At 44.9% G+C, this 23,555-nt stretch overlaps 1 protein-coding gene across 2 annotated transcripts in view; it reads right to left on the bottom strand.

Moving 5' to 3' along the window:
• Positions 1-250: 250 nt before the first annotated feature.
• The window catches only part of LOC309565864 (uncharacterized protein), a 39,112-nt gene continuing 15,807 nt past the window's right edge, over positions 251-23,555 (bottom strand). For both annotated transcript variants that reach the window (XM_082270877.1, XM_082270878.1), the window contains exon 2: positions 251-1,227. In XM_082270877.1, coding sequence (XP_082127003.1) covers positions 591-1,208 — 618 coding nt within the window. In that variant the 5' untranslated portion in view covers positions 1,209-1,227 and the 3' untranslated portion in view covers positions 251-590. The remainder of the gene's footprint in view (positions 1,228-23,555) is intronic.

Below are 23,555 nucleotides of genomic sequence, written 5' to 3'. Positions count from 1 at the left end.
CAGAGCAGGGACTATGTGACAGTAGAATATGTAAAATGCTGAGTAAAAATTGTTGGCGCTATATACTGTAAATATCTGTAATATATAAAAAAAATAAAAAAGAAAGAAAGCTCGGCTTTTGTGAAAAGTTTAATTTTTGATTGAATGTCCATTTAATGTACAAAGTGACATCAAAATCTATGTAACATTGGTATTCAGAACAAGAAAAAAATATATAAAATCTCAATAGCATTGCGTCTTTATTGTATCCCCTGTAGGTAAATTCTGCAGAACATAATGAAAAAAATATAAGCTGTTTTGAAACAAAAGCCTTTCAAGGATGAATAGATCCTGGCTTTTCAGTGCCAGGGAGCCAGCAGGTTTATTGTGATAGGGCTCTCTACAAGGTGACAAGATAGACTTTCTAAGCCTTTGGCTTATTTCAAGCTTCCATCTGTTGCTCTTTTTATATTCCATTTTTCAGAGTGTCTGACTGTTCTCTAGGTAGATCATTCTTGTGTTTCAGCGTGTCTGGTCAACATGAACCCAGAGTCTGCTTTTGAAAATCTAGTCCTTAAACCGGCCTGATTTACAGTATATTATGCTTTCAGCTACGGCTTGAAGATCTCTTTTTTTTTCTGCTGAGTTTGACTTTTCTTGGGTTCTAAGTTTCCGACTCTCAGTCTGCTTTGTGGCATATCAATGTAGAAAGTTTTGTGAGAGTTGTTCAAGTTCTTTCTGTTGACTTTAGAAGAGGGGCTTAGCTTTTGAGAAAAAGCTTTCTTTATGAACGGCATGGTGTCTTCTTGGCAAGTTTGAGGGCCTTTGTACTGCAGTACTACAGGATGGACTTTTGGGGTCCTCAAGCGAATACTTTTTGTAATGTTCTTACTCATTGTATACGATACGCAGACTCTTTCATGGACTGTTTTCTTTCCAGTCTCAAAGTTCTTGACGCCATCTTGGCACTTGTTCTTTAGCATTAGCGCATTTAAGTCATTTAATTGCAAATTATAACTTGTGCAAAGCCTCCATTGCTGGATCTTGTTGACCTTACTGAAGTTGGAATAGGAATGATCAGGATGCTGGCTTTGTACAACTGCCCCAATCCTTCTCTTAAGAAAACTTGTCATGGGTGTCACACATGGGGCAGCTGGTGGATCCCAGTCTTTTTGGAGTCTTTCAAAAACATTTTTCTGCGCTTTGTGGTACCACCATGGATCCTTCATAACTGGAGTGCATAGGAACCTGAAAAATTTAATTGATAGCTTGTTAAATGCATAAATCAGTGCTAAATTTTAATCCATAAAATCCAAGTCAGTACTCTTGTATATTGTGTACATGTAACACTTCTAAGCATTAAAGAGGAACCTCGCTCCCCTCCATGTTTTTTTCCCTCTTGCCTGTATTGTTATCTTTAAAACACTGTCTCATCCTCCCAGCCAATCATTTGTTGTCCAGCCAGGGCTGGTGCAAGAATTTTTGGCACCCTAGGCGAAACCTCATTTTGCTGCCCCCTTGGCCCCGCCCCTGATTCCACCCCCTTTGCTCTGCTCATGTAAACGGTGAAGGTGGCGGGGGTGCAGATTTTTACGGTTCCTCTGCACCTATTTATTCAGCTGTGGTCCACAAGCCAGCACCTGCACCTCTGGACCCGGCCTGAATACAAATAGTGGTGGCCCTGCCTCGCTTCCTCACACCAGCCATGGTCCGCAGGCCCCGGGCCTGTACCTGAGCCTTTGGACCCGGCCTGAATACAAATAGTGGTGGCCCTGCCTCGCTTCCTCACACCAGCCATGGTCCGCAGGCCCCGGGCCCACACCTAAGCCTTTGAACCTGGCCTGAATACAAATAGTGGTGGCCCTGCCTCGCTTCCTCACGCCGGCCATGGTCCGCAGGCCCCAGGCCCGCACCTGCGCCTTTAGACCCAGCCTGAATACAAATTATGGTGGCCCTGGCTCACTTCCTCATGCCAGCCATGGTCCGCAGGCTCCAGGCCCGCACCTGCGCCTTTGGACCCAGCCTGAATACAAATTGTGGTGGCCCTGGCTCGCTTCCTCACGCCAGCCATGGTCCGCAGGCCCCGGGCCCGCACCTGCGCCTTTGGACTCGGCCTGAATACAAATAGTGGTGGCCCTGGCTCGCTTCCTCATGCCAGCCATGGTCCATGGGCCCTGGGCCCGCACCTGAGCCTTTGGACCCGGCCAGAAGACCCAGAATGCAGAAGGCACTCTAGGCGGGCGCCTACCTTGCCTATAGGTAGCACCAGCCCTGTGTCCAGCTGCAATCCACCATTCAGGAGACATAGTCCAGGCTGCCATCTTGGTCCTTATCACTGATTGGAGCTGGCTGCCTCTTCCAGGTTAAAGTGATACTAAACACGCACTGTTTATAACATTATCCCTTCTCTTTCTGTATGTGGATGATGGCACTGTAATTATTTTTATGAAAAAAAAAAATCTAAGTACCATTTTTTTCTAACTAAAAATACAGGTGTCACATGACCCAGCTCTTTCCCAGCCTGCCTATAAGGAAACAGTGACAGGAGGAACCCCTAGTCCTCTCCAGCTGGTCACATGTTCAAGTTAAAAAAAAACAGCTTTTGGGATACAAAAGTAAAAATAAATAATTATTATCAATAAACTCTTTTAAATTGTCACAAAAAAATATATTTGAAATCAAATTTTTATTATTTTTTGGCAATAACATGGCATGGGCAGATTTCTGCCAATTACAGGCTGTGTCACGCCCCTCCAGCCTATGCCTTAGAATAACAGGGAGGTAAACCCTCTATCAATCAAGATGTAATATTTCACCCCCATTATGTTTAGCTGGTTAGTGGGCATGGAGGAGGATGGAGGGGGTGGGCTGTTATTTAACAGGGTGTAAATGCTTGGTATACACTTTCAGCAGAGGTAGTGAGCTAGTCATCAGTAAATGGCTTCAAAAATGCTTGGAGCAAATGTAGATCTATACTCAGACAAAAAAAGGTAACAAAAAAAAATACAAAACACCTATAAAAAATCCCAACAGATGAACAAACAAAAAGCGGCAGACTACTCTGTCTTTTTTCTGCCATCACTTTTCTATGTTTCTATACGCCAACATATGTGACTCTATAGGCACATGGGCTTCTCAGATGTGATAGGGAGGAAATGCTCAGGGTAGAAATACATTGAAAACTGAGCATGTGCACTAGCTGCCAACACTGCTCTGAAAAATCCTCAGTTGCAGTGGGAACAGGAGAGGGAGACAGAGAACAGAAGGATCAAACAGTTTTTCTGCAGAATACAGAAAACAAATCCCATAATAACTGACTATGAACAGCATGTAATACAGCTTTTATTAATAGTTTTTTTATGATGCGGGCTTAGCGACACTTTAACCACTTGCCGACCAGCCGCCGCAGTTATACTGCGGCAGGTTCCCGCAACTCGCCGTACCTGTACGGCGGTTCATGGGAGCGATCCTGCGAGGGCGTGCACGCCCAGTCGCCAGTGGGGAAGACGATCCACGGGGCCGGCGGCCGCGATTGCCTCTCAGGAATTAATACGGAGCCCCTGTATTCCTCCTATTTAGGATCACAGCTTTCTGTATTGATTTCACAAGCCCATCCCCCCTACAGTTAGAAAACACCCCCTAGGCTCACTTTTACCCTTTGGTTGCCCCTGGTCTTAACCCCTTCCCTGCCAGTGTCATTATTACAGTAACAGTGCATATGTTTAGCACTGATTACTGTAGTAATGTCACTGGTCCCCCAAAAAGTGTCAAAAATGTCAATTAGGGGGTCTGATCTATCCACCCCAATGTCTCAGTCCCACTAAAAATCGCTGATTGCCGCCATTACTAGTAAAAAAAAAAAAAAAGAGAAATTTACATAAATCTTTCCTCTAGTTTGTAGACACGATAACGTTTGCGCAAACCAATCAAAATAAGTATATTGGGATTTTTTTTTACCAAAAATATGTAGCAGAATACAAATTGGCCTAAAATGATGAAAAAATTTGATTTTTAAATTTCTTTTATAGGGCATGTTATATAGCAGAAAGTGAAAAATATTGTTGTTTTTTTTTTTTTTTTTTTCCAGAATTGTCGCTCTTTTTTTTTATAGCGCAAAAAAAAAATAAAAATCACAGAGGTGATCAAATACCACCAAAAGAAAGCTCTATTTGTGGGGAAAAAATGACATCAATTTTATTTGGGTACAGCATCGCACGTCCACGCAATTGTCAAATAAAGTAACGCAGTGCCGTATCGCAAAAATGGGGGGAGGGAATCTTCAGGTCCAGAAGTGGCTAAGGCAGCCAGCTCCCGATGAAGCGCACCAGGCCGACACTCCAGCTACTCTTGTCCCTGATCTTGCAGCCTCCTGGATAATGGGACATGGGATATCGCAGGAGGCTGCAGGACCAGGGACACGTTATTCTAAACTAGGCGAGAAAGGTGGTGAGGGAGGGGCTGGAGAAAAAAAAAAATGAAACAATCACAGAAAAAACACAATTTCTGATTCCAGGCAAGGAAGATTGGAAGGGAAAAACCTTTTGGTAGTGAAGGTCTGATTTAATTACCTATGAATTATTAATCTCTTATTAATTAATTTATTATAGATCACAATATTCCCATTGATACTGCTGGAATTGCTGACATCTGCTTTTCTCCTAGGAAGGACGGCACCATCTTTGTTCTGGCATCATCCAGGGTCCAGCATATAATTTGTGAACTGAGAGGGTGGCTTAGCGATGACACAACCATGTAATTCCTAGGAGTGGTACAGTTTTTTGCTGTGTTCTCAAACGAATGAAACAAATCAGCCCCCCGCTACAGCCTTCCACCTTGTGCATCACTACATTTACAATGTATCCGTTTGAACAAGTTAGAACGGTTTTCATAGCACTGAATGGACCGCGACTTGTCAGGAAACTAAGTCACCTGACAAGTCGCGGTAGTGTGAAAGGGGCCTTAGTGTTACTAAACCCACAACAGTAAAATCAGTGTGTATATACAGTAAAGCATGCTTGTTATACTCACTGTGGAACCTAAGGGGTTAATTCTTCATATTGTGTAAAAAGGCTGTTTGGTCCTGTCTTCTCTGATCCTCCCCTTCTTCCACTGTCCCCAATCTATCTCCTGATAACACAGAGCTTTTGGAGTCACTCTGCATATGCTCAGTTTGGAGTGTTTTGCTAGTTTTTTGTTTTTATTTTTCTTGGGAGGTCACATGTGATCAGCACAGGGCCAATAAGCACTGTCCAGACAGAGGGTCAGGGGTCCTGCAGCCTCATAGTACAGTTAGAGTAGATTGAGTACTCCTCCTACAAGCTTTAACCAGACACTGATAGAACTCACAAGCCTGCTATATAGTGCTGATGAGAAAAGTTGTCTAGCAATTTATAGTTACTAAAATAATTGCATTTCCATGTTCTGTGGGAGACCAGATATAGTGAATGTAGGGTCCTGGGTTTAGTAACACTTTAGGATTTTTTCCCCCTTTATTTTCACCGGATAATCCTGTGAATAACTCAGTGGCGTATCGTTGGGGGTGCAGGGGGGGCCGGCCGCACTGGGCGCAACATCTGGGGGGGGGGCGCATCCGCTCCACACAAGAAGTTCAGTTGTCACTCACAGTCTCACACTCTGTCATAGGCTGCTGCCGCCGCCCGCTCACACTCACAGCTCTCTGCCCCTGGCCAGGCTGGCTCACTCACTCACTCTCACTGGCTGTGCGCAGCTCGGCTCCCGATCCGCCCACTGTGGAGGGGGGGGGGGGTCGTTTGGAGAGACAGTCCCTGCATGCCTGGCTTATCTGGGAGTAGGAGGGACTAAGGTGCAGCGGCCGCCCAGCGCAGCACTGAGCGCGGGACGGGAGAGGAGAGAACCACCAGGCCAGGCAGAAGCAGATGAAGCCGGCAGCGGCGGCAGGTGAGAGGCCAGAGAGGAGAGAGCCGACGTCAGACGGTGCTGCAGGACGAGGAAAACCTAGGAGGAGAGGAGAAAACCTAGCCTGCTGTGATCGGGTCCGGGACAGGTGAAAAAAAAGGTAGTAGTCAGGACTCAGGACTGGACTGGAGTAGTACTGGGGTAGTGCCTGTGCTAGTAGTGACTGACTGAGACTGACACACTGAGTGTGTGAGAAGAACACTGAAAAGAATAGTATGAACTATATGTGGTGGACGTGGACATAAAAGGCACAGAAGAGTGTATTTTGGAGCCATATGATTATGTAGCGCTACTCATAGAGGATCCTCAGAGGGGATCTATGGGGAACCTGGCCTGCTGTAAGGGGGGAGATCTAAATTGGGGATGGGACCTTACCTCACCCTGGCCTGCTGTAAGGGGGATCTATATGGGGGACATGATCCCCCATATAGATCCCCCTTACAGCAGACCAGGGTGAAGTTAGGTCACTCTGGGGTCCCCCATATAGATCCCCCCCTACAGCAGGCCAGGGTCCGGACCTCACCTCACCCTGGCCTGCTGTAAGGGGGGAGATCTATATGGGGGACCTGCCCTGGCCTGCTCTAAAGGGGGATCTATAGGGACCCTGCTCTAAAGGGAATCTATGTCATAGATCCCCCTTTAGAGCAGGATCCCCATAGATCCCCTTTAGAGCAGGCCAGGGTCCCCATAGATCCCCCTTTAGAGCAGGATCCCCATAGATCCCCTTTAGAGGAGGCCAGGGTCCCCATAGATCCCCTTTAGAGCAGGCCAGGGTCCCCATAGATCCCCCTTTAGAGCAGGATCCCCATAGATCCCCTTTAGAGGAGGCCAGGGTCCCCATAGATCCCCTTTAGAGCAGGGTCCCCATAGACCCCCCTTTAGAGCAGGGTGCCCATAGATTCCCCACTTTAGAGAAATGTCCCCATAGATTATATGGGGACCCTGCTCTAAAAGGTGATCTATGGGGACCCTTCTCTAAAGGAGGTTCTATGGGAGATCCTGCTCTAAAGGGGGATCTATGGGGACCCTGCTCTAAAAGGTGATCTATGGGGACCCTTCTCTAAAGGAGGTTCTATGGGAGACCCTGCTCTAAAGGGGGATCTATGGGGACCCTGGCCTGCTCTATAGGTGGATCTATGGGGGACCCTGCTCTAAAGTAGGATCTTTGGGGACCCTGCTGTAAAGGGGGATCTATAAGGACCCTGCTCTAAATGGGATCTATGGTATACATTGATAATTGTTTATTTAATTAAAAATGTTTTAATACCACTTAGACCCCGTTCACACTGGGGCGACCTGTCAGGCGACCTGGTCGCCTGACAGGTCGCCTGCCATAGAGAAGCTGTGGACCCGTTCTAATAGGAGCGACACAAGTCGCTCCGACTTAGAAAAAGGGTCCGGAGCTTCTTTGGGGCGACCCGGAGCGACCTGCATTGACTTCAATGTTATGAAGTCCGTGCCGGCCGCTCCGAGGTCGCGATGCGAGCAGCGCACCGCGACTTGTGAGGTCGCCCCGGCAAGTAGCGTCGCCCCAGTGTGAACGGGGTCTAATTACATCAGTATTTTCATAACAAACAATACATGTGCTTAGGGGGTAAGGGTTTCTTTAACTAATCTAGTGGAAGAGACTCGAGTGCTAAAATCCCGCGGGTTAGGGGGCGCAAATTATTTGCCTTGCCCCGGGTGCTGACAACCCATGCTACGCCACTGGAATAACTCACTTTCTGTCCCAGGATGGCTACTCCCACTCCTCCACTGTATCTATGAAGGAGCCATAGTTGTCACCCAGGCTGCTGTCTTGATTCTGACTACAAACAAATCTTTCTCACTTAATCTTCATTACATGTGGGGGGGGGGGGGGTGTCAGGGATTTGTAGTTTACAGAAGATACCTTAGAAAGCAGATAGGGAGTTAGGAGGACACTGCATTTCTGGAAAGATCAACGGGTATTTTCTATGCTTGCTGAAAGTGGTCGTAATCTATGTATTAGAAACAAATGCAGCCACCAAATCTTGGGACTGGTAAGCTGGAAGATATTAGAATTGTAGTTCTGGGTTTAGATCAAAGGTAGAGCTTTTTTAAATAAATATACTAATGCTGTATACTGCATGTGTCTGTAACGCTCCTGCGTTTTATGTATAATGTGGATTTACAGCTGCAGAAATATTCCACTTCAGTAGTCATGTAGAGAAACGCTGAGACACCAATCCCAACTCCCAAGACTCATCATGTGTGGATAGTCTCAATTCAGCAAGTAGATACACACACTCAATAAGATGTTCCTAGAGTGACTTATATGTATAGTAATATAGTGATGATAGGCTGAAGAGACAGGTTGGGTAGAGATGGTAGATGACAGACACTTGAAAGGAATGTTCTTGAAAGTAAGATAGTAGCAGATGGGATGCAGATAGGTTTAGCAATCATGTATGGTAGCAGATGATAGAGTAGCAGGTGAACATACAGGATAGACCAACCCAGTGCAAGAGCAGATGGTATTAGGCTCAAGAGCTAGCAATCTTAGTTAATGCAGATGTAGTAATAGTCCTTAGTATGCAGAGCTAGATAGTGTAAGCTTTAGTATGAAGGTTATAGAGGTTTCCCCTGTGGGGTACTTATCACTAGTAGCAATGTAGCAGAGGAGCGGATGATCCGGTAGCGGGATACAGGGATCAGCAGCGTGGTTCCCGATAGCGAGGTATGCTTGCAAGCATGAGAGCTTCAAGGCAGATTATGCGGCGTTGAACGAACATGTGAGTGAGACCGCCGGAGGTTGAAATAGCCGCTCCAGCGGCGCTCAGTGATGACAGCATCGGTCTTAAAGGTGTATGCGCACCTTACCAAAAGAGAATGGTGGGGCGCATACACTTAGGAAAAGTGGAATTAGGGTACCAAAGGTACCAGAACATTACAGTACCCCCCCCCCTTAAGGCCGGCTCCTGAAGGCCTCTGGAGCTGGTTTGTCTGGGTACTTCGCATGAAAGTTGCGGATTAATCTAGGGGCATGTATGTCAGAGGTGTTTAGCCAGGTGTCGTCTTGGGGCCCATAGTTCTTCCATCAAACTAAGTATTGAAGTTTTCTTCTGTGGATACGAGAATCCAGAATCTCTTTTATCTCATATTCTTCTCCACCTTCAACTTGTACAGGAGGAGGAAGTGGGATAGTAGGCCTTATTCCTTGGTCAGGAACATGGGGCTTCAGTAGCGACACATGGAAAATGGGATGTATTTTGAGGTCTATTGGCAATGTAAGCTGTACTGCAGCTTTTCCAATATGTTTCTTGATTGGGAAAGGTCCCAAGAAGAGAGGTCCAAGCTTTTTGCTAGGGATTTTCAGTCTTAAATTTTTTGTTGAGAGCCAAACGAGGTCCCCAATAGCATACTGAGGAGAAGGTCTTCTGCGAAGATCATAGTACTTCTTTTGTTGACTATGAGCGTGTGCAATGGTAGTATTAAGCAAACCCAGAGAGTCCTTTATTTGGGTAAGATAGTCTGAGGCTACTGGGTTATTTGAAGGAAGGATGCGTGGTGGAAGAATAGAGGGATGAAACCCATAGTTCAAGTAGAACGAACTCTGCTTGGTCGTACTGTGGGTTGCGTTGTTGTAGGCAAATTCTGCCAGAGGGAGAAGATCCACCCAATCATCCTGTTGGTAAGAAGTGTAACAACGTAAATATTGCTCGATGCATTGGTTGACTCTTTCAGTCTGTCCGTTGGTCTGCGGATGGTAAGGAGAAGTGAGCTTCCGCTCAATTCATAGTATGTGACATAGTTCTTGCCAGAACTTGGAAATAAATTGTGATCCACGGTCAGACAGAAGAGTTTTTGGGATACCATGTAACTTAAAGACATGTTTCATCAGGAGTTCTGCCGTTTGTTTGGACGAAGGTAGTCTGCGAATAGCAATGAAATGTGCCATCTTTGTCAGATGGTCCACTGACACCAAGATGTGGTATTAAATCCTTTGGAAGGAGGTAGTTCTACTATAAAGTCCAAGGACACAACTTCCCATGGAGTTTGGGGTACTGGTAGACTGCATAGTAGACCAGATGGTCTCGTAGTGTCAATTTTGGACCTGGCACAGACATTGCATGAAGAGACGAATTTTTGTATAGATGTTTTCATGTCAGGCCACCAGAATTGTCTGGTAATCAGATTAAGAGTCTTTGTCATACCCATATGTCCTGCCATAGGCACATCATGCGATAATTCCAAGATCTTGGTGCGCATGGTAGGTGGTATGTAAAGTTTGTCATTGTAGTAGAGGAAGCCTTCTGCATCGGTATTTAGTTGTGGTGGGGGTGAATCCAAACTTATACCATGCAAAACCTCTTCCTTCAAAGAACGGACAACTCCAACAATACGCTTGTGAGGTATTATAGGAACGGAAGGGATTTCGAAGTAGTTTTCTTCAGTTAGTCGTGATAGTGCATCCGCCTTTTTGTTCTTATCTGCAGGTGTGTAGGTCACTAGGAAGTTAAACCTTAGAAAGAATAGTGACCATCGTACCTGTCGGTGAGAGAGAGTTTTGTTAGTCTGAAGATATTGAAGATTTTTATGGTCCGTGTATATAAGTATTGGTAATCGGGTGCCTTCGAGTAGATGTCGCCAATTCTCCAGAGCCAATTTTATAGCAAGCAGTTCCTTTTCACCCACGGGGTAATTTACCTCTGGACTGCTTAAGGATTTAGAAAAGAAGGCGACTGGATGGAGTGGTGAAGTGTTAGTTGGTCGTTGGGAGAGTATTGCTCCTACTGCCATGTTTGACGCATCTACTTCCAGAATGTATTGGAGGGATGGGTCTGGATGGCGTAGTATGGGAGCAGAAGTAAACCTTGTCTTTAACAGGTGAAAAACTTTATTTGCTTCATCTGACCATTTGAATGGTCTCTTAATGCTAGTGAGCTGTGTGAGGGGTCTCACAATGGCAGAGAAGTTCCTGATGAATTTCCTGTAGAAATTAGAAAATCCAAGGAATCGCTGTAGCGCCTTGCGTGTGGTTGGTGTAGGCCAATCCTGAATGCAGGATATCTTACTCATGTCCATCTTGATTCCTGTTTTGGATATGATGTAGCCTAGAAACAGTACCTCTTCTTTATGAAACAAGCATTTTTTCATTTTCACGTATAGGTTGTGTGCAAGCAATCTCGATAATACTAGTCTTACATGTCTTATGTGTTCAGACAAGGATCGTGAATATATAAGTATATCGTCCAGATATACCACAACACAGACATCTAGTAAGTCTCTGAAAATATTGTTTATAAATCGTTGAAAGGCTGCAGGGGCGTTGCATAGCCCGAATGGCATTACAAGATATTCGAACAATCCGTATCTGGTTCTGAATGCAGTCTTCCACTCGTGTCCATCACGGATTCGAATGAGATTGTATGCCCCTTTCAGGTCCAATTTTGAAAAATAGGTAGCTCCACGCACCTGCTCAATGAGTTCAGGGATAAGCGGTAGAAGATAGCGATCTTTTATTGTAATAGCATTCAATTTCCTATAGTCGATGATAGGCCTGAGACTTGAGTCCTTATTGCGGACAAAAAAGAGTCCTGCTGCTGTGGAAGAAGTGGAAGGTCTAATAAAACCTTTTTTCAAATTCTCATCCAAATATTCTTTGAGATGGGAAAGTTCATCCTGTGAAAGAGGATAAACATGACCGACGGCAATTTGCTATTTGGGAGTAGATCAATACTACAATCATAGTCTCGATGGGGAGGTAGTGCTTGAGCATTTTTCTCAAGAAAAACCTCAGAGAGATCCTGATAACATAGTGGTGCAATGTCATCTGTCACCACAGACAGGATCTTCCCGGAAGACGGGAGGTTACACGTACCCTCGCAATAGCAAGAGAGGAAGGCCAGGGTCCGTTCCTTCCAATCTATGGTTGGTTGATGTGTGTGTAACCAGGGAAGTCCCAAAACAATGGGAAAGTGGGGTGAAGGTATTAGATCGAAGGTAGTGGTCTCCATATGAGACCCGTTAGTAGTGACTAGGAGTGCCTGTGTCTGATCAGTGATCGGACCAGAGGATAAAGGAACACCGTTAAGAAGACTCACTGAGACAGGTTTAGGTTTAGAAATAATAGGGACTTTATTTAAAGCAGCAAAACGTATGTCAATATAATTTCCACAAGATCCTGTGTCAATCATGGCCTTAGTAGTAATCCTGTTCTGGTCCCACTGCAATGTTAAGCAAACAAAAAGGTAAGGGTTAGTAATTAAAGTTGTCAATCCCCCTAGGAGGACATGTGAACACTCACCCTTCTTTTTGTAGACTAGGGGACAGACGTTTATCTTGTGATCCGGGGATGCACAGTACAAGCAGAGATTACCAGATCGTCTTCTGGCTCTTTCCATAGTTGATAGAGGTGGGCGTATGGTTCCTACCTCCATAGGAGTGGGGTCATCGGCCGAAATCCGAGAAGAACTGGATAATGGCATTCCCATTTTTTCAGCCTTTCTTTCTCGTAGTCTTCTATCTATGGTGATACTGAGTTGTATCAATGCATCCAGGGTTTTTGGCAGATCTGCTCGGGCGAGCTCGTCTTTAACGGCCTCTGATAGGCCAAGCCTAAATTGAGTTTTCAGAGATGCATCATTCCATTCTGAATCAAGGGTCCATCTCTTGAATTCTGCGACAAAGTCTTCCACAGGTCTCCTACCTTGTTTCAAGGACCTTAATTGAAGATCGGCAGTACTCTGCCTATTGGGATCATCATATAGGCTAGTAAGTTCTGCTAGAAATAAGGTATAGGATTTGAGAAGCTGATCGTTTTTCTCAAAAAGAGAGTCTGCCCAGGCCCGAGGATCGCCTGTTAGGTAAGAAATAATAGTACAAACCTTAATGTGATCAGTAAGGTAGGTACAGGGTTTTAGCAAGAAAAGTAACTCACATGCGTTTTTAAATTCGCAAAATTTTTTGCGATCGCCTGTAAATACCAAAGGAGGATTTATTTTGGGTTCAGGGGACTGAGCAGTGGTAAGTTGTGTCAGTCTGGTTACCTGCTGCGTCAGAGCCTGATTTTCTTCTCTTAATTCAGCAAGTGCGTGTATTAACGCAGTTACTTGCTGTTTTAATTGTGTCACCTGAGTGGTTATTTCTGCTGAATCCATTTGAGGTTCGTTCAATCTGTAATGCTCCTGCGTTTTATGTATAATGTGGATTTACAGCTGCAGAAATATTCCACTTCAGTAGTCATGTAGAGAAACGCTGAGACACCAATCCCAACTCCCAAGACTCATCATGTGTGGATAGTCTCAATTCAGCAAGTAGATACACACACTCAATAAGATGTTCCTAGAGTGACTTATATGTATAGTAATATAGTGATGATAGGCTGAAGAGACAGGTTGGGTAGAGATGGTAGATGACAGACACTTGAAAGGAATGTTCTTGAAAGTAAGATAGTAGCAGATGGGATGCAGATAGGTTTAGCAATCATGTATGGTAGCAGATGATAGAGTAGCAGGTGAACATACAGGATAGACCAACCCAGTGCAAGAGCAGATGGTATTAGGCTCAAGAGCTAGCAATCTTAGTTAATGCAGATGTAGTAATAGTCCTTAGTATGCAGAGCTAGATAGTGTAAGCTTTAGTATGAAGGTTATAGAGGTTTCCCCTGTGGGGTACTTATCACTAGTAGCAATGTAGTAGAGGAGAGGTTCGGCAAGAGCGGATGATCCGGTAGCGGGATACAGGGATCAACAGCGTGGTTCCGATAGCGAGGTATGCTTGCAAGCATGAGAGCTTCAAGGCAGATTATGCGGCGTTGAACGAACATGTGAGTGAGACCGCTGGAGGTTGAAATAGCCGTTCCAGCGGCGCTCAGTGATGACAGCATCGGTCTTAAAGGTGTATGCGCACCTTACCAAAAGAGAATGGTGGGGCGCATACACTTAGGAAAAGTGGAATTAGGGTACCAAAGGTACCAGAACATTACAGTGTCGAACACAAGGCCCGTGGGCCAAATCTGTCCCTCCAGGCTATATCATGTGGTCCCCTGCACCCAGGGGGAAGGGTGGAAGCGAGAGGGTAATAGCCTGTGAAAGAAAGCTGAATCTTGCACACTGTGCAAACCCCTAAACCCTGCACTCTGTTTGTAGCGCACTCCTCAACACTGCACTCTGTACACAGCGCCCCCATGAACTCTGCACTCTGCATGTAGCGCACCCCTGAACTCTGCATGTAGCGCACCCCTGCACTGTGCATGTAGTGCAACCCTGCACTGTGCATGTAGCGCACCCCTGAACTCTGCACATAATGCATATTGATATATATTGCTCCTTTAAAGGATAAGTCCAGTCAAAACCTAACTAACACTAAACCTGCTCTTTGCCAAATTCTAAGACTATTCTATCTAACCCTGTAAAGCAGAAATCGCTGTACTCACCTTTTCTGCACCTGATCCGGTTCGGTCTCCAGTGATGGAAGCTGTGTGCAGGAGAGGACTGACAATGGCAGGGAAATGAATGGGAAGTGACGTCACCCATAGACTTACTATGGGGCTTCCGTTGTCGAGTGCCTCTCCTGCACCCACCTACACACTGAAGCCGCTGCTGACAGATCAGCGTGGAATTGGACCGCATTGGGTGTAGAAAAGGTAAATACAGTGATTTTTGCTTTACAGGGTTAGATAGAATAGTCTTAGAATGTGGCAAAGAGCAGGTTTAGCGTTAGTATGTTTTTCACTGGAGTTATCCTTTAGGATTCTCCCACTGTTAGTGCAGCTTGGCCACACCCATCATTCAGTGCAGTTTGGTGTGTGGCGTGGTTGAGTTATTGCACCTGTTCTCTGAGGGGAAAAAAAAGCCTTGGATACATTTGTATAGTCTTAATGCCGGGTTACACTAGGTCGCTCCGACTTAGGGGGCGACCTGTGAAGTCACGTGCAGCGCGACTTCGGCGCGACTTGCACGGACTTCACAGAATGAATGTCTATGCAAGTCGCCTCCAGGTCGCCCCGAAGTAGTACAGGACCCTTTTTCTAAGTCGGAGTGACTTGTGTCGCTCCTATTAGAACGGTTCCTGTACCGCACAATGGGAGCGTGACGGACCGCGACTTGTCAGGCTGACAAGTCGCGGTTCAAGTCGTAGCAGTGTGAATGGGCTCTTAAAGATACAAACAGCCCTTTGAGGGCAACCATAATGTTACTGCGGCCCACAATGAAAAGAATTTGACACCCCTGCTGTAAACTGTGTCATGCCATAGTTGTATGTTACACAGGGGATACTAGGTGGATGTTAAATATTCTGTTTGCAATCATTTGGGTTCAGAAATGCTTTTAAGTACTGTGCCTTGAAAAAGTATTCATACCCCTTGAAATGTTCCACATTTTGTCATGTTACAACTGTATTTTTTGGGGGATTTTATGTTATAGACCAACACAAAGTGGCACATAATTGTGAAGGGGAAGGAAAATGATAAATGGTTTTTAACATTATTTTACAAATAAATATCTGAAAAGTGTGTCGTGAATTTGTGTTCAGCCCCCTTTACTCTGATATCCCTAACTAAAATCTAGTAGAACCAATTGCCTTCAGAAGTCACCAAATTAGTAAATAGTCCACCTGTGTGTAATTTAATCTCAGTATAAATACAGCTGTTCTGTGAAGCCCTCAGAGATTTGTTAGAGAATCATAGTGAACAAACAGCATCATGAAGGCCAAGGAACACACCAGAGAGGTCAGGGGTAAAGTTGTGGAGAAGTTTAAAGTAGGGTTAGGTATAAAAATATATCCCAAGCTTTGAACATGTCATGGAGCACTGTTCAATCCATCATCTGAAAATGGAAAGAGTATGGCACAACTGCAAACCTACCAAGACATGGTAACTCTGGAGGAGCTGCAGAGATCCACAGCTCAGGTGGGAGAATCTGTCCACAGGACAACTATTAGTCATGCGCTCCACAAATCTGCCCTTTATTGAAGAGTGGCAAGAAGAAAGCCATTGGTTAAAGAAAGCCATAAGAATTCCCATTCACAGTTCCTGAGAAGCCATGTGGGGGACACAACAAACATGTGGAAGAAGGTGCTCTGGTTAGATGAAACCAAAATACATCTTTTTGGCCTAAAAGCAAAGCACTATGTGTGACGAAAAATGAAAACTGCACATCACCCTGAACACACTATCCCCACCGTGAAACATGGTGGTGGCAGCATCATGTTGTGGGGATGGTTTTCTTCAGCAGGGACAGCGGAGCTTTTCAGTGTCGATAGAAAGATGGATGGAGCCAAATCCAGGGCAATCTTACAAGAAAACCTGTTAGAGTCTGCAAAAGACTTGAGACTGGGGTGGAGGTTCACCTTCCAGCAGGAAAACAACCCTAAATATAAAGCCAGAGCTACAATGAGATGGTTTGGATCAATCCAATCTGGCAGAGTTTGAGCTGTTTTACAAAGAAGAATGGGCAAAAATGTCACTCTCTAGATGTGCAAAGCTGGTAGAGACATACCCAAAAAGACTTGCAGCTGTAATTGCAGCCAAAGGTAATTCTACAAAGTATTGTGATCCTAAATACAAATGCACGTCACACTTTTGAGATATTTGTAAAAACATTTTGAAAACCATTTATCATTTTCCGCCCACTTCACAATTATGTGCCACTTTGTGTTGGTCTATCACATAAAATCCCAAGAAATACATTTACATTTTAAGTTGTTACATGACAAAATGGGGAAAATTTCAAGGGGTATGAATATTTTTTCAAGGCAATGTACAGTACATAACTCACCTCTGCATTTGAATCAATGTAACACTATTCTAATGCATCCATTCTTCTATATTGCACTACGCAACACCTAAGGGCCCTTTCACACGGGCGCTCTGTATGTCCGCAAATCATCCTATTTTTTTGCGGATGATTTGCGGACATAATGTAAGTCAATGGCATTGCGGATGTCAGCGGAATACCATCCGCTGACATCCGCTTTTCCTCCTTTCAGTTCTGTTCCGTTTTTTGGAATGGAACAGAACCCTATTTTTCCTCCGTTCAAAAAACGGAAAGGAAGGAAAATCGGATGTCAGCGGTGTCATCCGCTGACATCCGCAATGCCCATAGACTTACATTATGTCCGTATATCATCCGCAGGGCCGGCCTTTGGGGTGTGCGAGCCGTGCGGCCGCACAGGGCGCCATGGGCAACAAGGGCGCCGTGCGGCCATCACGGCTCGCAGAAGATCAGGTGATTCAGGCCGCACAGCGGGAGGTGAGTGGCGACCGCGGCCTGGACAGGGTTAACACAGGCCGCGTCCACCGCTTACCTCCCGCTGTGCGGCTGTGCCTCGGTCACCCGTACTGAAGCAGTGAGGCGAGCTGTGTATCACACACAGCTCAGCCTCCGCTCCGATCCTTCCACGCTGACGATCTCTCCTCCATCCCTGCACTGACGCCAGAGGAGAGATCGTCAGCTCCTCCTCGCCCCGCCCCTTCTCCTCCTCCTCCCGCCCCGCCCACACTCCCGGGGATGTGTGGGCGGGAAGTTTAAAGATAAAAAAAAAAGCTGCAAAGAGCGGAAGGTAAGTGAGGACTCTCGCCTTTAAAAAATGTAAGGCGGGGCTTTTTGTGGGGAGCTCTGTGTGAGGGGGGGGGTCTGTGATGTAAGGGGGGGCTCTCTGATGTGGGGGGCTCCATGGGGGGGTCTGATGTAAGGGGGCTTTGTGTGGGGGGTCTGTGATGTAAGGGGGGCTCCATGGGGGGGGTCTGATGTAAGGGGGCTTTGTGTGGGGGTCTGTGATGTAAGGGGGGGCTCTGATGTAAGGGGGCTTTGTGTGGGGGTCTGTGATGTAAAGGGGGCTCTCTGATGTGGGGGGCTCTGATGTAAGGGGGCTTTGTGTGGGGGGTCTGTGATGTAAGGGGGGCTTTGTGTGGGGGGTCTGTGATGTAAGGGGGGCTCTCTGATGTGGGGGGCTCTGTGTGTGGGGGGGCTCTGATGTAAGGGGGCTTTGTGTGGGGGTCTGTGATGTAAAGGGGGCTCTCTGATGTGGGGGGCTCTGATGTAAGGGGGCTTTGTGTGGGGGGTCTGTGATGTAAGGGGGGCTTTGTGTGAGGGGTCTCTGATGTGAGGGGGGCTTTGTGTGTGTAGGGGAGCTTTGTGTGTGGGGTCTCTGATGTGAGGGGGGCTCTGTGTGTGGGGTCTCTGATGTGAGGGGGGTTTTGTGTGTGTAGGGGGGCTTTGTGTGGGGGGTCTCTGATGTGAGGGGGGCTCTGTCTGTGGGGTCTCTGATGTGAGGGGGGCTTTGTGTGTGTGTAGGGGGTCTCTGAACTTAGGGGGGCTTTGTGTGGGGGTCTCTGATGTGAGGGGGTCTCTGTGTGGGGGGGTCTCTGATGTGTGTGTGGGGTCTCTGATGTGAGGGGGGCTTTGTGTGGAGGGGTCTCTGAAGTGAGGGGGGCTTTGTGTGGGGGGTCTCTGATGTGAGGGGGGACTCTGTGTGGGGGGGCTCTCTGATGTAGGGGGCCTCTAAATTAAGGGGGGCTTTGTGTGGGGGGTCTCTGATGTAAGGGGGGCTAAGTTATTAGTGATCATAAAAAAGAAAAGTAAAAAAAAGTGCAAAAAAGGTGCTAGAAAATGTGCGGGGGGGGGGGGGGCGCCACAGGATTAGCTCGCACAGGGCGCCTGATCATCTGCTCCGTGAAAAAAAAAAGTCCTGCAGCGGATAAGAACAGCGGAGCGGCCGTGTGAAAGAGCCCTAAGAATGTATGTAAAAAGATATTTTATAAATGTTTGCAAATTTACAGAAAAAAAGAGTGACTGTATTCAACTTTTGAAAATAATTATATTTCTCAAATGTTCTATTTGGACACATGTTCTGATGAAAGCAACATAAATAATTGTTACACAGAGAAATCAGCACAAAAATCACAATTAATATACTGTATATACATACACATACATGTATATACTGTAGGGTTGTAATTGTTGAAGCTGAAAGCCCAAGGAAAACAAAAATTGTTTCTTGCACTGGGAGGCATAAATGATTGTGTATGTTTAGGGCAGTGTTTCTCAACCTTTTTTTTAGTCAAGACACCCTTTAAAATTAAAGACAATCTCAAGGCACCCTTTAAAATTATGGACAAACTCAAGGCACCCTTTAAAATTATGGACAATCTCAAGGCACCCTTTAAAATTATGGACAAACTCAAGGCACCCTTTAAAATTATGGACAATCTCAAGGCACCCTTCAAAATTATGGACAGTCTCAAGGCACCCTATTCTAAAATGTAAAAAACTATTCTAATAGTTTTACACAATGCAGCAAAACCCACACATAAGACACCTAACGGTAGAGGTGATTTATTCTTTTAAAGCAAATGCACTTTTGCAGACTAGTACTGACTAGTATTCCATTGTTTCTCTTCTCCCTCAATAATCTCCATCAGTCAGCTAATGTAACCCCAGTGCTGAGGGAGAGGGGCAGAAGAGGGTCAACCAAGGATGCTGTGGAGGCAACAGACATCCTCCTTATCAACTGATGACATCATTGGTTGTTAGGATGCCAGTGTCTAGAAAGTCCTAATGGTGCATAATGAAAACCCGGGGCTTTATGTAACTAAAAGACAAGCTTGATCCACCTGCTGGCTTGTATACAATTTTTGATCAATTTTTAGGCATTTTGCCAAGGCACCCCTGAAGAAACCTCAAGGCACCCTGGTTGAAAAAGGCTGGTCCAGGGTACCAGAAAAAGCCGTTTTACTTACCTGAGCCTCTGCTCCTGCAGGCTACCTCCATGCTGCTAGACTGGATCCTGTAGCCTCTTCCCCGTTGCACTCCAGCAGTTGGAGGTCCTTTGATATCATCAGGTACAATGCACAGCCCTTAGGCCTTCATTGAACGTGAGGACACTGAAGAACAGTCCAACGTGTAGGGAAGCAATTCTGATTAGTCAGCACACTTACATGCTGGCGCTAACAAATCAGAACTTCTCCGATCAGTTCCAGTGACTCTGGAGGAACAACAGCTTGTTTTTCAAACCCAATGACCGCTGTACCGGGCAAGTGAAAATGTATCACCCACAGAGTTAAGTGCAGCACCTTTTCTGAAAAGGTGAACAAACACTTTAACCACTTGCCTACTGGGCACTTTCACCCCTTTCTTTTGGTGGTTTTTAATCACCAGTGGGTTTTTAATTTTTGCTAAACAATCCAAATATTTAAACAAAAGAATACTTTTTTCTTAGTTTCTGTTATAAAATTTTCCAAACAGGTAATTTTTCTCCTTCACTTTTATGCGCTGATGAGGCTGCACTGATGGGCACTGATGGCCACTAATGAGGTGGCACTGATAAGGCGGTCCCCATGGGCATTAATGAGGAGGCACTGATGAGGCTGCCCTGATATGCGGCACTGATGGGCACTGATAGGTGGCCCTAATGGTCACTATTAGGCAGCACTGAAGGGCGCTGATAGGCAGCATTAATGGGCACTGATAGGCAGCACTGAAGGGTGCTGATAGGTGTCACTAAGAAGCACTGACAAGGAGGCACTGATAAGGAGGCACTGATGGGCAGCGCAGATGATGATTGTAGCACTGATTTGTAGCACTGATGGGCACTGATAGGCAGCACTGATGAGCACTGTTGGGGCTGTCTAGCCAAGGCCATCTTAAGTAAGGGCAGATGATTTATGTAGCATTTTACTTTCAGGAATCAATCTGCCCTTAGCTTAGGAATGCAGGCAGGAGGAGGTGTGCTTAGCTGAGATAAACCCTCCTAGCCTCCTCCAGATAAAAAGAAAAAAAATATCCCTATGAAGACTCCTGGGATGTATGACAAAGTTTTTGCCTAGGCCAGAAACCAGGAAGCAACTGAAGAAATGTAAAAAAATGCAAGTGAATATAATATACCTTCCTATCTATTTATGAATGAGGATTAAATATAAGAATAAGGATTAAAAATAAGAATAAGGATTAAAAATAGTTTATGTTGATTGAGAGAGTTTAGTTATGCTTTAAATTTCAGAAGCTATAGATAATGATGTGTTTTCAAGGCTCATACTACCATCTTATCAACATGTCATTTATAAATAGTTTTTCCTGTCTTTTAGTGCTTTGAGATAGCTTTGAACCAGAACCGTTCAGCTTATAATGAAAGGTAGTGTTCAAAGAAATAATCAGCTACTGAATTCTGTTCCTCCTATGCTTTCATAGCAGGGCAGCTGCCAGCTCTTTCTCAAACACCCCATTTGTTCAAACCACAAGACATTCCCGTACAAGAGGACAATCTGTGTTTTCATTCATGATGGATAGACTATGGGATCAGACTGCATCCCAGCAACAATATGTTTCTTCAGCTGCTTTCTGTACGGCTAGTAATGGACAAGTAAATAATACTGGACTATAGGTTAATCACCGGACATATTGACAAATGATTGTTTGCTTTGTTTGCAGAGCAGAACATATTCTTATCTAAATAAGGTCATAATCCTGCTGTGTATTACTGTAAAACCCTTTAAAAAATAGATTTAAACCCTAAATGAATGACATTTTGTTTACTGATGCACTGTGCATCATAACCAATTGATTTTTGTAAAAATCAAATGCTTGTTTTCACCTTTTTTTTAATTTTATTTCTTTGATATGTTTTAGCACTGTTGGTCTAGTGGAGCCTTTTTAAAAGAATGCTAGGAAAACTGAGCCTATTCGTTGTGGGTGTCCCAATGGTATGAATGACTTCTGCCTTTAAATTTGACATTTCTGCAATGGTTCTGTGTAGAGCAATGTGGGGTAACATACTGCACAACAATGGGGCAATCTGGAAGGAGTGATGTATTGTATAGTGGACACCCATGTAAAATAAACACACCTCACCAAGCACTTACTAGGGAGCACTCTGCATAGGGATCGAAAACCCAGGAGTTTCAGCTTGAGGCTTAGTGCTGGACCTTGGCTGTGATTGACAGCTGGCAAGTCCAATGCTAAAAGTCCAACGCTAAAAGGCCACTGACACTGACCCCTTTCTGTTTTTCATCCTTCCGTTGATGGTTGAAAAATGGACATCAATGCATCTCTATGGAAAAATGGATGTAAATGGATGATCATCCATTTAACATCAGTTTACATCCGCCATCATCCGTTTTTTTAAACTGATCAAAGCTCTATTTTTCTTCCATTAAAAAAATGTATCTGATAAAAAAATGGATGTAAACTGACAAATGGTCAGCTTTTCATTTGTTTTTGTATTGGTAGTGAATGTAAAATAAACTGATGAAAAACTGATGACCACTGATGAAAAGCAGATGACAGATGATGAAAAACTGATGAATACTTCATCCATTTTGACGTGACTGGACTGATGGCTCCTTTCACACATACAAAACGTCCATTTCATCAGTTAAGTCATGTTTTTTTGTCATAATTTTTTTTCAATCAACATCAGTTTTTCATCCGTTGTCACCTGTTTTCATCTGTTTTTTGTTCAATCCGTTTTTGTTAACTGATGAAAAAATAGGGCTTTCAACCGTTGAAAAAACAGATGTTGACAGAAGTGGATGAAAATGGATGTAAATGTATGATCATCCGTTGTCATACGAATGGATGAAAAACAGACAAATGGTCCATATGTGTGAAAGGGGCGGTCACATTTCCGCTCTCCTCTATGGGATAATTGGATGGAAACGGACTGCGATCTCTATGTAAAAACAGATGACAACGGGTGATCGTCCGCTAACATCCGTTTTCATCCGCTTTCGTCAATGTCTGTTTTTTGGAATGGATGAATGCCCTATTTTTCATCCGTCAAAAAAACGGATCAGACGAAAAACAGATGTAAACAGACAAACGGTCACCCGTTTTTGCATTGGTAGTGGATGTAAAAAAAACGGATGTAAAAAATGATGAAAATACGGATGAAAAACTGATACATTTTAACGTGACTGAACTGAACGGACTGAACAGACCGAATGTGGCCTTAGAGTGTAACCTATTCTGCCCCAGACCACAAATCAGGTCTGGGGAACAGCAGACTGCACTCTAAAGGCCCGTACACACGCACCGATTGTTGGCCGTAAATAGTCGGCCAACGTCCGATCGGCCGGTTATCGGCTTGTTAGTATGATGCTTCCGACAACCGACTGCGACTTTTCGGCCGAACAAAATCTGGTGTGCAGGCTATAAAATTTTTGTTGGCCAACAAAGAACGGCCGAATGTTTGTCAGTCAGTACAGATTTCGGCCGACAAAAATGTGATGATCAAGACTGGGCATGCTCAGTGAAGGAAAAACACACGAAAAGTAGACCAGAACATGACATCACTTCTGCAGTTGGTTGTTGTTGGCCGACAAAATTCGTGTGCAGTCTTGAGCACTTTTCAACCAACAAAACAGCACCGGACAAAAGACGGCCGAACGGTCGGCCGACAATAGGTATGTGTGTACGGGGCTTAAGCCTTAGTAGGCTGCATGTTGGGTACCAGGCCTATACAGTAAAATAATTACTGGCTTATGATCAGATGCTACGATTTACATCACCTTGGATATATACCAAGCAAGACAAAAGTGGATGCCATAATTAAAGTATAACTAAAGGCAAAACCTTTTTTGTTTAGTTTTGGATAGGTTGGAGGATTAGAACATCTTTCAGTTTTCATTGCTGATGATTGCAACTTTTCCCCAGCAAAAACTCAATCACTAGCATCACTAG

Source organism: Pelophylax lessonae, assembly GCF_965119305.1.
Source record: "Pelophylax lessonae genome assembly, chromosome: 10".
NCBI classification, from domain to species: domain Eukaryota; kingdom Metazoa; phylum Chordata; class Amphibia; order Anura; family Ranidae; genus Pelophylax; species Pelophylax lessonae.
This window is presented reverse-complemented; position numbering and strand designations above follow the sequence as displayed.